At 32.4% G+C, this 16,941-nt stretch overlaps 1 protein-coding gene across 1 annotated transcript in view; it reads right to left on the reverse strand.

The window, feature by feature from the left end:
* Positions 1-896: 896 nt before the first annotated feature.
* The window catches only part of LOC126881441 (zinc finger protein 570-like), a 33,214-nt gene continuing 17,169 nt past the window's right edge, over positions 897-16,941 (reverse strand). Inside the window, exon 2 of the mRNA XM_050645729.1 lies at positions 897-2,055. Within this exon, the coding sequence (XP_050501686.1) occupies positions 1,160-2,055 (896 nt within the window). The 3' untranslated portion in view covers positions 897-1,159. The remainder of the gene's footprint in view (positions 2,056-16,941) is intronic.

The following is a 16,941-nucleotide window of genomic DNA, read 5'->3' on the forward strand; positions in this document are numbered from 1 at the left end:
ATTCCTTTTCCCGCTCACGAAGCTCGTTTACTCCATCATTCATAGAGAAGGAACTAGCACTTTACTCAGCCATAACTTTTAACAATTCCTGTTTCAAAACATTAATTTCTAACTAATGTTTTACTTATAATATTAACAATATTAAAAACAAAACTTTATCAGAACTAATCTGATGGTTACACCATTCGTGGCTTTTAAAAATTTGCAATCCAACGAATCGCCGGAGCAAAGAAGGCCGAGGGCGATCTATCAAGTTGCATCTCACTACCCGCCTGTCCAGCACGGTAAAATTCCAACAAAGATTAGCTCCCAATACTCAGAATAGGAGTAGAACTAATAAAAATAATAAATCATTTCATTGTGAATCGAAACAAGAACGGTCTTATTTTAGTTAATTCAGAGAGCGCCAAAAGTACTCTAACTAGTTTCAACTCTTGTTAGAATTTCTTCAGAGAGAAATCTGTTTAGAATTCTCGTTTACTACATCATCCATAGAGAAGGAATTTTACTCAGCCATAACTTTTAACATTTCCTGTTTCAAAACATTAATTTCTATTTGAAAACTATCAATTCTCCGAATAAGTTTGAGTGTACTTTTAAAAGATAAAAGTAATCGCTGTAGAAATATACTTAAATTGTTTTTGGACAACAACAGCACTAGTTCAAAGGAACCTAAAATCTAATATGGAAAGGAAGACGAAATGATAAGATGCATTGCCGAAAAAAATATGTTAATACGTCGATTATTAACGATTAAAGCGATACATTACATTTGATCTTCTAAGGAAGCTGTTTCTACAGCAGATATTTTAAGTTGGCGATATTCCGTGAAAGTTAATAAACAGTTGAATTTTTGTTTTTTTTATTATTAATTATTCATTATCAAATGGTCATTATCAAATGACCATTAATTTCATAAATAATTATACATATTATTAATTTTAAAATTACTTTATATTTTAACTATCAATCTCCAGTGTGCACTGTCAGATGACCTTTCAGAGTACTTTGCCTAAACTGCTTAAAACAAAATAAGACACTTATACGATTTTCCTCCAGTGTGTACTAAAATGCACTTCCTCCAGTGTGTACTAGTATTCTCACATGATTTTCAAAGATGCTGCTTCACTAAATTGTTTTAAACAAATTGTCCTTCTCTTCAGTGTGTAGTTAAATGCCTTTTCAAATTTCCAGCCTGACTAAATTGCTTAAAACAAATTTTACACATGTGAGGCTTTTCTCCAGTGTGCACTCTCAAATGTTTTTTCAAAGTACCTGCTTCACTAAACTGCTTAAAACAAATTTCACACTTATAAGGCTTTTCTCCAGTGTGCACTCTCAAATGTTCTTTCACATGACTTGTTGAAGTAAACTGCTTAAAACAAATTTCACATTTATAAGGCTTTTCTCCAGTGTGTATCCTTAAATGTCTTTTCAAATCTCCAACTTGCGTAAAGTCCTTAGAACAAGTTTCACACTTGTAAGGATTTTCTTCAGTATGTACCCTTAAATGTTTTTTCAAACTTCCCTCTTGACTAAATTGCTTAAAACAAATTTCACATTTATAAGGTTTCTCTCCAGTGTGTTTGTTGTAATGCTGTTTCAAACTTGCCTTTTGACTAAATTGCTTAGAACAAATTTCACACTTATACGGCTTTTCTCCAGTGTGTATTCTTAAATGCTTTTTCAAGTGACTTGGTGATGGAAACGTCTTAGAACAAATTTCACAGTTGTAAGGCTTTTCTCCAGTGTGTATCCTTAAATGTCTTTTCAAATCTCCATCATGAGTAAATTGCTTAGAACAAATTTCACACTTGTAAGGCTTTTCTCCAGTGTGCACTTTCAAATGTTTTTTCAAAGTTCCTGCTTGAGTAAATCGTTTAAAACAAATTTCACACTTATAAGGCTTTTCTCCAGTGTGTATTCTTAAATGCTTTTTCAAGTGACTTGGTGATGGAAACGGTTTAGAACAAATTTCGCACTTATAACGCTTTTCTCCATTGTGTGTTACCAACGCTTTTTCGGATTTAGTTTTAACCTCGTTCTGACGTAAACCTAAAATAAAAATCAAGCTATAAAAATTTGCATGCAGAAACGGCAGATCATAAATAAAGATGTAACAACCCTACAATAAATAAACAAAGTAAAAAATCAAACTGTTGTAAAAAAAAACAGTTAAATTAGTTCGCATTTATGTACAAATATTGCTTTTAAATTTGTTGGGACAATCTGTACCATTTGCTAGTAAGATTTAAAATTTTTGTAAGTGTTGTGTTAGGCACAAAAGATAACGGACATATGGTTGCTATTTAGCGACAGGCATGTCGCAAGGTTAGAAACATGTGTGGATACGCTCTTGTTAAGTGGCATTCTTACCCTTAGCGAACTAACAAAATATTATGCAGTTTTAGAATAAAAACTTGGCAGTCCCTTTTCAGGGTCTAAGGCAAACAGTTCGTGTGTAATTCTCAGTTGTTCTCCCGCTCGAAATAATTACCTCTCACGCTATTTTCTAAGACGGTACGTAAGGTGTGTAATAAAGACTCTCTCTCTCTCCCTCTCTCTCTCTCTCTCTCTCTTTCGCTATTGAGACAATTAAATCGTTAAGTCGAGTATTTGTTAAACTCGTTATTGTTAATAAATGTTTCGTCGTTTAACACTTTTATTTCTAGTTTGCACAACCCTTCATATCGTGTTTATTAATAGCTGTAAAACCAAAACCAATTAAATCGTAGAACCAGTTGCCCTAAAGTTTATTTCTATTCATATCGAAGGACAAGACTCAATTCTTTCGGACATTGCGTGTGGTCCTAAAATATTCACCGATGTCCAATTAGGCAAAAGGTAATAATTAACCCCTTTTTGCAACGGTGGGATAAGATTCACAATAAAAACTCACGCCACAAACTAAGACGTAAGTTGAGGTACGTGCACTCTATTTCTAAAGGTTTATTTTCGTCTTTTAGTATTTTGTCGTCCAAACTAATTGGTGCTACGTCGCAGAACCCATGTTCCCACATATTTGTATATGTTGACCTATTCTACTACTAAATAATTTATTAAACTAAAATACCTTCAGGGGAATATAGGAAGATTAAACATAAGAACATTTTTAGATTCCTTTTCCCGCTCATGAAGCTCGTTTAACACTAGAAGCAACAGAGCGGTTATTTTGACTACTTTCTATTTTTGACCCTCTGTATTTTTTATTCATAGCTGTTTTAGAAAGTTGATATTTTGGGACTTTTCGTAGATCTATTAGACGATTATAATTCCTTCTTTACAGGTACTTAGTGTAATTACTTTTTGAGATATATTAATATCTACCTAGAAGCTCCAGAGCGGTCATTTTGACTGTTTTCTATTTTTGACCCTCTGTATTAATTATTCATAGTTTTTTTAGGAACTTGATAACTTAGGACTTTCCTACATCTATTTGAGGATTGCAATTTGTGTTTCACAAGTACTTAGTGTATTAATTACTTTTGGAATATGTTGATATCTACCTAGAAAAAATGCGGTCCTTATTACGAAGGATAACTGCCAGGTCTGAGTGATTAACGGATAAATTTGCACTTGCGCTGGCAGTATGGAACTAATTTATAGAGAATTATATATTCTGCTATACACTTGGCTAAAATATATCTATCTACGAATAGCTCTTTCCCACGAAGGCAAAATGTACATCACCCGGTAAATGGCGTATAAACCCGATAAGTTTGCAATTAAATTCTGGCTTGCTTGGATCTTTAGTCCAAATATTTATTGAGCGGACTTCCGTACCTAGAAAAAGATGAGCAACGACCAAACAATCAGCTTCTAGGGAAACATGTAGTTAGCCGTCTAGTAGGACCATTTATGAATAAAGGAAGAAATGTCACGACGCATAAAAAGTATTATGAAAAAAGACTACCAGCAGTGTTGGAACAATAAACCGAGAAAGAAAGGATATTCCACCGTCAATAAAAAACGAAAAGAGGGAATTGTAAAAAACAAAAATATTCATACACGAAGACTTGAGAGTTCACGACATAGTGAGATGGACAAGAGCACGACGACGCATGTGGAGAGACCATGTAGATCAGATGGACCATGAACGTACGGTGAAATGGGCGAAAACACAGAAACCCAACACCAAACGACCCATAGGAAGACCCAAAAAAAGATAGTATGAGAGCTGGAGCTCCAGGTCGCAGCGGAGACCGTAACAGACGAAACAGGACATAGTCCTATTAAAAGGAGAAGAAGAAGACGAAGACTTGACTCTAACGATGTATTAGGGAAAAATTGTTCAAAAATGTCCTAGCGCCGAGTTCTCGATACTCAAAGAATATTGAAATAGGCGCAGATAAAAAGGAGAAACCTGAAACCATTGCCTAATACAACCACACAAAATAACGAGTAGACGTTGTAGATCAGATGGCCATAAAGTGTTCAACTAAATAAGCTTCAAGAAGATGACTGTTGTAGACTTTTTTAATATTGAAGATACGAGAGGAATAAATGCTGGATTCTATATAAGGAAGTCAAATATCTAGGCAAACTTTCCTACTTCAGTTAGCAGAAGAATTGCGATACGATCATATGACCAAGGGGCAGGATCAATGGATACAAATCCAAGAGGTACAACACCCCAATCAAATTAATAATAATTATTGTAGGCAATGGAAAACAGGGAACTGCAACAAAAATAAAACATGTGAAATTTGTCATATACAGGATGTTTCACTAATAATTGTCCATATAGTAACTGGAGAAACCTTAGCACAAAATAGGAAGATTTAACCTAAAACACTTAAATAAAATGTGGCTCCTTACTGAGTTACAGGGTCTTTTATCTAAAAATTTATTAATTATTTCTTCTTCTTCCTCTTTATAAGCAATTCTGCTTGTTCATTAACGGATTGATACCTCTACGGAAGGTTATCACTCCATCTTTTGCGCGGTCGGCCGATACTTCTTCTACCGATTGGTGATTTATCTCTTGCTATTTTGACCACACGTGTCTCCGCCATTCTGGTTATGTGGTTCTTCCATTCTCTTTTTCTATTTAGTGTCCATTCGTTTATACACTGTACGTTACATTGTCTTCGAATGTCTTCACTCCTCTTTCGATCGAGTGTATTTTCTGTAATTCTTCTCAGTACTCTCATCTCTGCCGTTTCCAGTAAGGTAGTGTCGCCAAATAAGGCCAGTGTCTTAATTAGGCCAATTGCAAATATTTTCTTAAATATAGATATTATAATATTGGAGGTAACCGTAAATGTCTTTCTCAGTCAAAATCGTCTACGCCATTTAGTCGGTAGTATCCCATAGCAGCGCCAAGTAGACTAGACACGTGTTTGTTACGGTGCGGAAGTTCGTTTATAAATTTTAGGTAAGTTATAAAATTACTAAAATGGTACTTAATGAATATATGCCAATTATTTTTTCTTTGTAAAGCGATAGTAAATTAATACTTTTTAAGGAACTGGAACTGTTTTTTCTCTATATTGCTTTTTATTATTTTTTTATGTTAAATAAAAAAAGTAGACAGTGTCCTAATAAAGCCAATTGTCCTAGATGTGTGTAAATGTGCGATATGTGTGCTTAATGTATTGACAAATTTTTGTTTTTAATATGAATAAAAGTTTCTTTCACTAAATTTTGTATTTGTTCTTTAATTCTTAGGTTTAAAATTTATTGCCCACCTCAATTTGCGTAAAAAATGAAACTGGCCTTATTAAGCTACCATTTCCTAATAAGGCCAAATATTCCAGATTTATTCAATGTTAAAATTTTATATTTCTTTATTTATTAAGTAAGTATTTTATCCTGAAATTCGATAGCTAAAATGTTAGGCAATACGTATACAAGAGTTTTCCCCCATATTGTTCCTGAATAAAATATTACAGATATTTAAACCTTAAGGTGGCCTTAATTGGCGACCTTACCTTAGTCTTTGTGTTGTGGCTGTATCGGGTCTTGTTTCTGATGCATTTGGTCTTACAATGGCTTTATAAATTCTTGACTTCATCTCATTGTTAATATGTCGGTTTCGCCATATAGTGTTAGTAAGGCATCCTGCCAGTCTATTTGCTCTTTGTACTTGATTTCTGACTTCTTTGTCCAGGTCTCCGTAACTTGATAATGTAATTCCAAGGTATTTTATTTCCATTACTTGTTCAATACTGATACCATCAATTTCTATTTTACATCTGATTGGTTCTTTACTGATTATTATTGTTTTGGTTTTCTGTGATGAAATTGTCATATTGAATTCTTTTGCTCTTATGTTAAATCTGTGGACTAATCTTTGCAGGCTATCTTCATCTTAGGCTATCAGTATTGCGTCATCTGCGTAGCAGAGTATTTTTACTTCTTTGTTTCCCATTCTATATTTTCGTCCTTTGTTGACGTGTTTGATGATTTCATCCATGATTAAATTGAAGAGCATAGGACTCAGTGAGTCTCCCTGTCTTATTCCGCTGCCTATATCTATAGGTTCTGTAAGTTGTCCATCTATTCTGACTTCCATTTTGTTGTTTTGGTAGATGTTTCCAATAGTTTTTATGATATCTAGAGATACTTCTCTATTATACAGAAGATGGATTACATCTTTGAGTCTCACTCTGTCAAATGCTTTCTTCAAGTCAATCAGACATATAAATGCTGGTCTACTATACTCTAGTGATTTCTCAGTCATTTGCTTTATGAAGAATATTGCATCTGTACACGATCTTCCAGTACGAAACCCCTGTTGTTCATCTTCTAAACTTATCCTCTGATTAGTCCGTTCTTTAACGGTAAAATATTGAAAAACCTCTAAATGTTAAAGAACCGCTTGGATTGACATGAAATTTGGTATACGCATAGCTAACAAGTCAGAGAAAAAAAGTGATATTGTGCCGATATGTGCTTTTGCCCCGGGGGTGGTTTTCACCCCCTCTTGAGGGTGAAAAAATATTCGTCCAAAGTAAGTCCGGAAATGGATAAACTGACTAATTCTAAGTAACTTTTGTTCTATAGAGTTTTTTCACTAAGTCAATATTTTCCGAGTTATTTGCCAGTGAATATATATATTTTTTAACAAAATAACCACGCTTTTAGACGTTTTTTTGCAAATAACCCAAATAGTAAGTATTTTGTCGAAAAAACATTCTTAGCAAAAATGTAGTTTGTAAAAAATTAAAAAAAATGGTGTATATATCACGTCTGTATACCTAGTAGAAGCAGAGGTATAGCTAATTAAAAATAGGTTCATATTCGCAAAATTCCAAATGGAATACTTTAACGTGAAATAACTAAAAATGAAGCTCATTTCGGGGAAAACTTATTACAACTTATTTAAAGTGTTTAAAAAAAGCTTAATTTTTGTTTTATAAAAAAAATTTCTAGCAGCAAAAGAATACAAGTTATGCTCAAAATAAAGTTAGTCCCTTTTTTTTTGGTAAAAAATCGAGAAAATTACCCCCTATTTAGTATCTCAAATGAACTTAATCGTTACGACTTCACAAGTTTCTTGACTCGTGTATTTATTTATTTATTTATTTATTAACGGGATAAACCCAATACATACAAAATATGTCGTAATAATTAAAATATAAAATTTAGATACACGTAAAACTACAACTAAGTAAGTATATAACACAAACATAAAAAATAAAAAGAATATAAAATATTTTTAAATCATGAAAACCACTTAATCAATTATAACAGTTAAATCTATTTAATTTTTTAAATTAAAAATTCAAGACGCCCGAGTTCTTGTTTAATAGAGGAAACTGAAGAACCAAACAGATCTATTAGATGACTAAACTTGTTTCCATACAGGGTCAATCTAGTAATTGGTGCATATTGACCATAATTTGTAGCATGCCGTTGTTCCTTGAATATTTGTGGATTTCGTGTCAATCTAGCAGGTATATTAAAGTATACAAGGCTTAACAATTCTTCGGAGTTAATAACACCAGAGATAATTTTGCAAAGATAAAAAAATATCCAACATGACTCTTCTGCGTTCAAGAGTTTGTAAATTTAATCTCATTAATATATTGTCATAAGTATAATTTCCAACTGTTACACCCATCTTAAAAGCTGCAAAACGTAAAAGTTTGTTTTGAACCTTTTCAATGTTTAGGATTTGATATGCATAACTAGTTGACCAGACAATAGAACCATATTCAATAATTGATCTCACGATACTGCAATATAAGATTTTTATTGTACTCTGGGCTAATTAGCAAAATACAAGGAAAAGTTATTTACCAGCAATTTTATTGCTGGAATCGAATCTTATTATTGTATGTATTAATAATATAGATATGCAAAGTCCGCAGATAGTGTGCTACTTTTTTTATAAACAAAATGGCGCCCGAAAATCGTGTTTTTTCAATTTTTGCTATATAACTCCAAAAATTTTAACTTTAGACCAAAAACACCCAAATAAAAATTCACCGCAATTAAATTCTGCATAGAGAGGTGTTTTTTTCGATTTACTTCGACGAAAACTTTCCCCGGAAAAAGCGGGTTTTTCCAACAAAATCTTTAATTTTCAACTAAACTTTTAGATAAGTAGTTGTTAATCAATAATTAAATAACTTGGTAACGTAAAAGCCCTTTCCGTATATATTATAATTCCAGAAGTCTATGGAAATTGAATTAACAGTTTAGCAACAATTAAAATGTTAATTGAAAATTTACGGTCGCTATAATAACGACAATAATTATGATGCATAAGAATAACTATAATTTTTTCATAAAAAGACACTATACCTATCTAATGTACTTTACAGAATTGAAATTGGACTATTTAAGCGGCCTCAGAAATATTTTAAAATTATAAACAATTTTTTGGTTTATAAATAAATAGAATATCTCGGGAAATATTAAACCAAATTAAATTGTGAAAACGTTATTCGAAATACAGAGGTAGGACGCTTCTTTTAAAAGAAAAAACGTTTAATTATGACGAGTGGTTCCTGAGATACGACCGGTCAAAGTTGACCAGAATTTACGGCAAAGATATAAACAATAGGATCATAATTTTCAAACCATCACCTTTTTATTTTGTCCTCTTTCTCCACACCAATTTTAATATCTTTAAAATCCTCATAACATATATTATTATAATAAAAACTATCGATAATACGTGTGAAAATTGTCAAAAATAGCAAAATTCCAATCAAAAATTAGGTTGGAGAAAATGTAACCCTCAAAGTTCAAAATCGGTATACGTTAACAAAATGCATTTTCTCGGCTTCCCATGGAGCAATTTCCTTCATTCTTTTTTTGTTGCCTAATAACTCGAGTAGAGCCATCGAACTAACGCATTATTAAATGTCAAACTTGCTTTTGTTTTGTTATAATAGATTAATTTTTTTATAAGAACAGAAAATTACATATTTTTTCCAGTTGTAGGCTTTTTTTTTAGATAAACTTACTACAAGTGAACCTTTTAAAGTTAAAAACATAAATATTCTCATTTGAAAGCTGTATAATTATTTAAACAATTTTTATTTAAACAAATTAAAATATTGTGTTATAATAAATAAATTAATTTATTATAACAAAACAAAAGCAAGTTTGACATTTAATAATGCGTTAGTTCGATGGCTCTACTCGAGTTACTTGGGAACAAAAAAAGAATGAAGGAAATTACTCCATGGGAAGCCGAGAAAATGCATTTCTTTAACGTATACCGATTTTGAACTTTGAGGGTTTCATTTTCCCCAACCTAATTTTTGATTGGAATTTTGCTATTTTTGGCAATTTTCACACGTATTATCGATAGTTTTTATTATAATAATATATGTTATGAGAATTTTAAAGATATGTTGGTGTGGAGAAAGAGGACAAAAATAAAAAGGTGATGGTTTGAAAATTATGATCCTATTGTTTACATCTTTGCCGTAAATTTCGGTCAACTTTCACCGGTTATATCTCAGGAACCACTTGTCGTAATTAAACGTTTTTTCTTTTAAAAGAAGCGTCCTGCCGCTGCCTTTCGAATACCGTTTTCACAATTTAATTTAGTTTAATATTTCCCGAGATATTCTATTTGTTTATAAGCCAAAAAAGTGTTTATAATTTTAAAATATTCCTGAGGCCGCTTAAATAGTCCAATTTTAATTCTGTAAAGTACATTAGATAGGTATACTGTCTTTTTATGAAAAAATCATAGTTATTCCTATGTATCATAATTATTGTCGTTACTAAAGCGACCGTAAATTTTTAATTAACATTTCAATTGTTGCTAAACTGTTCATTCATTTCCATCGGCTTCTGGAATTATAATATATATGGAAAGGGCTTTTACGTTACCAAGTTATTTAATTATTGATTATCAACTACTTATCTAAAAGTTTAGTTGAAAATTAAAGATTTTGTTGGAAAAACCCGCTTTTTCCGGGGAAAATTTTCGTCGAAGTAAATCGGAAAAAACACGTTTCTATGCAGAATTTAATTGCGGTGAATTTTTATTGGAGTGTTTTTGGTCTTAAGTTAAAATCTTTGGAGTTATAGAGGAAAAAAAAAAAAAACACGATTTTCGGGCGCCATTTTGTTTATAAAAAAGTAGCACACTATCTGCGGACTTTGCATATCTATATTATTAATACATACAATCATAAGATTCGATTCCAGCAATAAAATTGCTGGTAAATAACTTTTCCCAAAAATGTCCTATTCTCCGATAATCAGCCCAGACTATTGTGTGAATTGACAAATCTTTTGATGAACGTAATACAAAACCCAACATCTTAAATGCCTTCGAAACAGTATGGTCAATGTGAAAGTAAAATGTTAATTTACAATCAAATATTATACCCAAATCGCGAATTTCGTTCACACGTGTGACAGGAGTATTATTAATAAAATACTGATGGTGAATAGGCGAATGGGATCTAGCAAAAGTTATTAAAAAGCATTTATTAATATTAAGTTCCATATCATTTCTACCACACCACTCATAAAAATCACTGAAGCTGAAAAATGTTATCCTCATTATTGACAGTCTTATATATTTTAACATCATCAGCAAACATTAAAAAGTTAACTTCCTTAAAAATAGAGTGAACATCATTCAAGAACAAATTAAATAGAAGGGGGCCACAGTGGGAACCTTTTACGACCTGATGTTCATTTCGCGAAATATCGTATTTAAAATTTTTAATTTACCCCCCAAGCGAATAGATTTTTTAGATTTCTAAGAATAGATTTTTTTCTCGGTCCCCTTAATGAATTCCCCGGTGTTAAGAACCAATATATGGTATAAGTACATTTACAGGGTACAAGGTTTCTCCTTATGTGATAATCTGACGCGCTCGAGTAACTGAAAAAATCCCCGCTTGGTCTCCCCTACCATCACTATCTGCTTAGTTTAATAAACAAGCCTAAAGTAATTCAATAGATGTATTAAATAAATAAATTAATAAGTGATGTCACAATGACCTCCCGTGGATTTCAGCTGAACTAGCTGAACATCAGATCGAAAAACTGCAAAATACATGTATTCAATATTTTTGAAAAATTTATCGAATGGCACCAAACACGTCCCCCCACGGAGGTGGGGTGGGCTATTTAATTTAAAATCTTAAATAGGAGTCCCCAATTTTTATTGCAGATTTGGATTCTTTACGTAAAAATAAGCAACTTTTATTCGACACATTTTTTCGAATTAGGGATGTATCGCGCTATAATCGGAAAAAAAAACGATTGTTTCAAATGGAAAATAAATTAAACATGAAAAGTCCCCCAATATATGGAAAACTTAACTCAACCTTTTTCTGGTTTTAGCACATACCTACTATTCACAATCCAATGGGTCCCCATAACGCTCGAGTAACTGCAAATGTAGCATACTTTCCTCCCCTACTGTGAGGATTTATCGATGAAAAACATAGCTAGTTGTTAAAGCCCATAACTTTTTTATTTTCCAACATAAGCAAATGAATCAAAAAAGAAAATGTTAAGAAAGTCTAAGGCTATAATTGGGTTTTAATTTCAATATTTTATATATGCTAGAATATTCCACAGGGTGTTCCAAACTTTAAGAAAAAAACAGAGTATTATTGTTACACCCCGTATAAAATGATATTTAGCTGTCTAGCAACAATATTATTACAACGATATTCTTAAATAATAAGACTATAACATACTAAAAGAATCTTCCAAATCGGACCACTGGTTTAGGAAATTCGTGACATCAAACATGTCCCATTTTTAAGATGTTCGGCTAATTTTGCCGGTGTGTGTATTTTCTTTGATTTGTATAGTCTTATAAATTGTACAGATTATATTCGTAGATATATTATATAATTAGTAAATACATTTTTTCTATTATAGCGTCATCTATCGACAACTAGAATAATCACCGAACTAGAATAATTACCAAAGTAATCACAGACGTGCCTTTTTTTCTGTCATATACAATTTAATGCGTTAGAAAGAAATCGAAAAACTGTGACGCACTGAAAAATGTTCATTAGAAAAAGATTACACTTAGAAAAATGAAGCAGGTTTGTCAAAATGACAGTGACTATTTCTGTATGTTACCTAATCAGTTATTAGTTCTAATATATTCGATTTCTTGTTAGAGATAAAAAATTTTAGTACAGTGGAACCCCGTTAACTCGGCCTCCGATAACCCGGAAGTCCGGCTAACCCGGACCGATTTTCATCAGACACACATTTCAACAATAAAAACGTAGTAGTGACAACCGAAACTGACTGAAATTTTTACCAAGGAATGAACAATACTCTATACTCTATAGAACTGTACTAATTCACATGTACTGTGCATAATTTATTTCTATTTCATGTTTTTGCAATTATAATGGAGCTTATCTCTAAGGATACCATATTTTATTAATTTTTACTATATTCTACGGCTAACCCGGATCGGCCGCGGTCCCGATTAATCCGACTTATCGAGGTTCCACTGTAGTTCCAATGTGACAAAATCTAGGCATGGGATAAAAAAGTTTACTTGAAGAAAGTTTATTTTTTTGTTCGTCTTAATGGCAGTACAGGCTCGTTTTTTAATATTGTATTTAATTATAGAGTAACATTCTTTTCTATATTACGGATACGTGTGCCAAATATCTCGACAAAATATTTAAAATTAAAGCCACAATCTTGGAACGCGTTTTCTTTTTGATGAAGTGCTACTGTAGCCTCTTAACCCCTTCATGCCGGACCGTCATTCGGCAAGTCGGCTCCTATATACGGATTCGACCGTTTACCGAGCGGCTTCGCGCGGTCGGTTAAAATACAGTATCACACTACAACTAATTAAAGTTAATGTAATAATAACATTAATTTTAGAAATAAAACTATTTTTATTAAATTTATTATTCTACATACTAGAATGTTAAATGTGAATTAAATTAAATTTTATCCATAAAATACCATTTTTAACTAAAAATAGTAATAAAGATAAACAAGATAATTCGGATGGAATTCCCCAGATTATTTTGTGCTTGATATCGTCCCAGTCTCCTAATCTGGGAAATTCCCTCCGAATTATTTTGCAAGGGATCGTAAGGTAAGTTGTAAACAGCAGCAAAGTACCTTCACCTCCCACACAATCCCATCAGTCAAACATCCAAACAACCTTATCACCAATCAAATTAACTAAATCTAATCTCCTTCTGGACCTCGCCCACTTTTGGGCGTGGTTTCCCCACTTTTAGATTTGAATAAGGTAATTCGGACGGAACAAAAATACCTGAAATATGATGAAGATGGTGTCACCGCCTTATGGCGAACGAAAACTCATGATGCACCCGTGTGCATCACCGTACCGAAGGGGTTAAAAATGTAAATGTAAAACTATATTATGAACCTATTACTTTCCCATAAAATAAAATTAATTAAGTTGTGAATACAAGTTTTTAAGCTGTTGTATGAATTTGTTTCAGATATTAGAAGGGCTCATCGAAAGAACATCCCACCTTTCAATAGAAAACAAATTGCTTATTTATATTGGCGAGGAACCGCAAAGTGGGCGACGCCTGGTGGCGAATTTGAAAAGTATCAACTCAAGCAAAACATTGACTTTGCCATTAATTTGTGTACATATTTGCGGTCAGTTTATGTTGTAATTAACAATAATTTCGACTTAAAAAACTATTGCAGTGTTCCTCAGTATTCATTCCTATTATACTCTACATAATGACCTAAATTAACCAATGCCAATCACACATTTTGTTAATTTAACGTTTGTATTAAACGTAGTATTTTTAATGTTTAAGCGACTGCAAAATTAAATAAATAAATAAAATGTAGTATATATTCTGTACATAGAATGTACATTAGGGTGGAACGAAAAAGGCCAAAAAAATAAAAGAAAAGAAAAATTCTTGTGGCTATCGTTTAAAAGTTGTGTCAGGTGATGTAAACAATTGGTGCGAGAGCATTTTGAAATAAAAAAATATCTTGAGGTTCCATATTGGATTTGAAAAATGAAAACACATAAAAATTGTTTTTGTCGAAAAAATCAATATGGCTCTGATCAAATTTCAATGATCGTGTTTTACCAACTAAGTGTGACATTCTAAAGTGCTTTATCTTTATTCGTAATGAACTTAAGTTGACAAATAATAATAAAGATCCATCTATCGCCGACGTCTTGAATGCCGTTGCAACGAAAGTAGCACAAATATGAATAAAAGCTTCTATTCCAATATCGCATAAGTACATTCAAGATATGATTAACAATATTTATACAGAGTATCAAAATCTTAAGCGATAGGTACACAAAAACTCAGCAAGCATCTGATTCATAAATAGAAAAGATTTGCCAGTTTCGAAAGGAGTGTAAAAAGTTATTGAATATCGCGGCTTGCAAGTGCATCATGACTGGAACTGTGTGTGTACTTGTGATAAAAGCAAGAAAGTACCACAAAATGAGCGAATTTTTCTTTAAGATCAACGATCCTGTCGAAACATGGCAATTGGACCAGTGGATATTGGACCAGCATCTGCAGCAATAAGGAAGAAAATGGAAAGAACCATGAAGGCAAAGGCAAGTTCTCAAAAATATAGTACTGACGAAATTGTTCTTAAAGCATGTACCGTTGATTCCTCTAATCCTTCCATAAGTAGCAGCTTGTCTGACTCAAATTCTTCTGATGCAGATGATCATGAAGAAGAATTCATTGCTCCTTTGTCAACAGTTACAGTCCAACCATCTACATCACAAATACTGCGGAACCTCACTTCAATAGCTAGTGTGCTTATTTCATTGCAATGAGCTACCTCTACGTCATTTAATTCAACAGTTAGGTGGACGCACCAGTGGACCACTTGGTTTTTCAGGGCCAATAGGTAAACTTCTGGAACGCTGTGAAGAGAGGGCTGTTGTCTATTTTGTCGCAATAGAAAACAAACTAGCAATATTATTAGAAACAACAGACCTTAGTACCGATGAGAAATAGGTACTTGTACCAAATCAGTCAAGCAGTTGATGCGGGAAAATGTCCTAATGATTTGAGCCTTAAAAAACCTGGGAAAATATCACACGCAAGGTGTCTGACAGTTGATAAATTGGTTGGTTCGATTGTATGTTGTAACTGAATGTCCCAGCGGAAACAGCGGAACAATTAATTATGTTAGTAAGTTTCATCCAAAAAGTGTATGCACCAGTTTGGTTTTATATAAAACTGTATCCTAGCTGTTCTGATGGTTCAAAACATTTATGGCTAATGATCCATTATTCACGATTTATACCAGTTGACCAAAGAAAAATTGACGATGGCGTTATCCAAAGGAATGATTATTTTGCCCATACCGAAAATGTATTACTCGGTATGATGAAAGATGAACGAAAACATAATATACGGGAGCTAGGACTACGCAGAGTGCCGAAAGCTAGAGAAAGTCAGAAAGAAAAAAAGATCCGGAGATTCAAAATACCAACATTAAATTTTAGTGCTGCAGATTATAATGACTTCATTTCTATTTCTGGATTCAAAGTTACGGCTCCTCCTTTGCTAAAACATATGTCCAATGAAGATGTAAGGGATATGATTAATTCTGGGAATTACAACAACATATAGGTCTTAAATTGCCCTTGTCATACAAAATCCGTGGAAAGAACTGTTAAGTTAGTAACTGAAGCATCAGCTGCTGTTTGTGGACCAGAATCAAGGGATGGCTTTATTCGTTCAAGGTTGAAGTCTAGAAATATTATGCCGTGTTTTAACACAAAGTCAGACTACCAATCTTAAAATGTATATTGTATCATAAAATAATTATTTAGATTCAAAGAACTGAAAAAAAAAATAAATTTTTAAAATTTTATTTTTTTTATTCTCAAAAATTTTAATTGAATATGGAACCTGAAGATGGGTCCAATACAAAAAATATTTCTTACAGTTTTATTTTACATCAAAACACAACTTTTTCGCACTAGCCCCATAAAAAATAATGACTTCGACTTTTTCGTTCCACCCTAATGTACATTGTTATGCACAATATCCCGACCACTTCATAATTTCCAGAACACAATTATTATAAAATAAATTCACCTACTTAGTTTCCAAGTTTCCAGTTTTTATTTAATTAAAAATTGTTATCTGTTGGTGTAAAATAAACTGTAGTGCACCTATTAATTAAATTAAAAACAAAATTAGAAATCCTAAGATGGATTAATAATTTTTAGAACGCTGTGTGATTATCGGGGGCCAGATTTTTTTATGAAAAAAAGGTAAAAACAAATCAGTAGTTAGCATCAAATTTTAATGAATGCATACAGATTAAACATAATTTTGAGTCGTCTTTAACTTATAAGATGTCTTAGTTGCACAACTTAGTGGTTACTTTGGCAAAACACTCCTGTAAATGATTTTACTTTAACGTTTTACAACTGTGAATTCAAATGACAAAATGAATTGTTTTCCTAGAGTTGTCGTCCATCTTTGAAATTTTGAGCGCCCTCTGTTGGAATTTAATTTTGCG

The sequence above is a fragment of the Diabrotica virgifera genome, chromosome 3 (assembly GCF_917563875.1).
Source record: "Diabrotica virgifera virgifera chromosome 3, PGI_DIABVI_V3a".
NCBI classification, from domain to species: Eukaryota; Metazoa; Arthropoda; class Insecta; order Coleoptera; family Chrysomelidae; genus Diabrotica; species Diabrotica virgifera.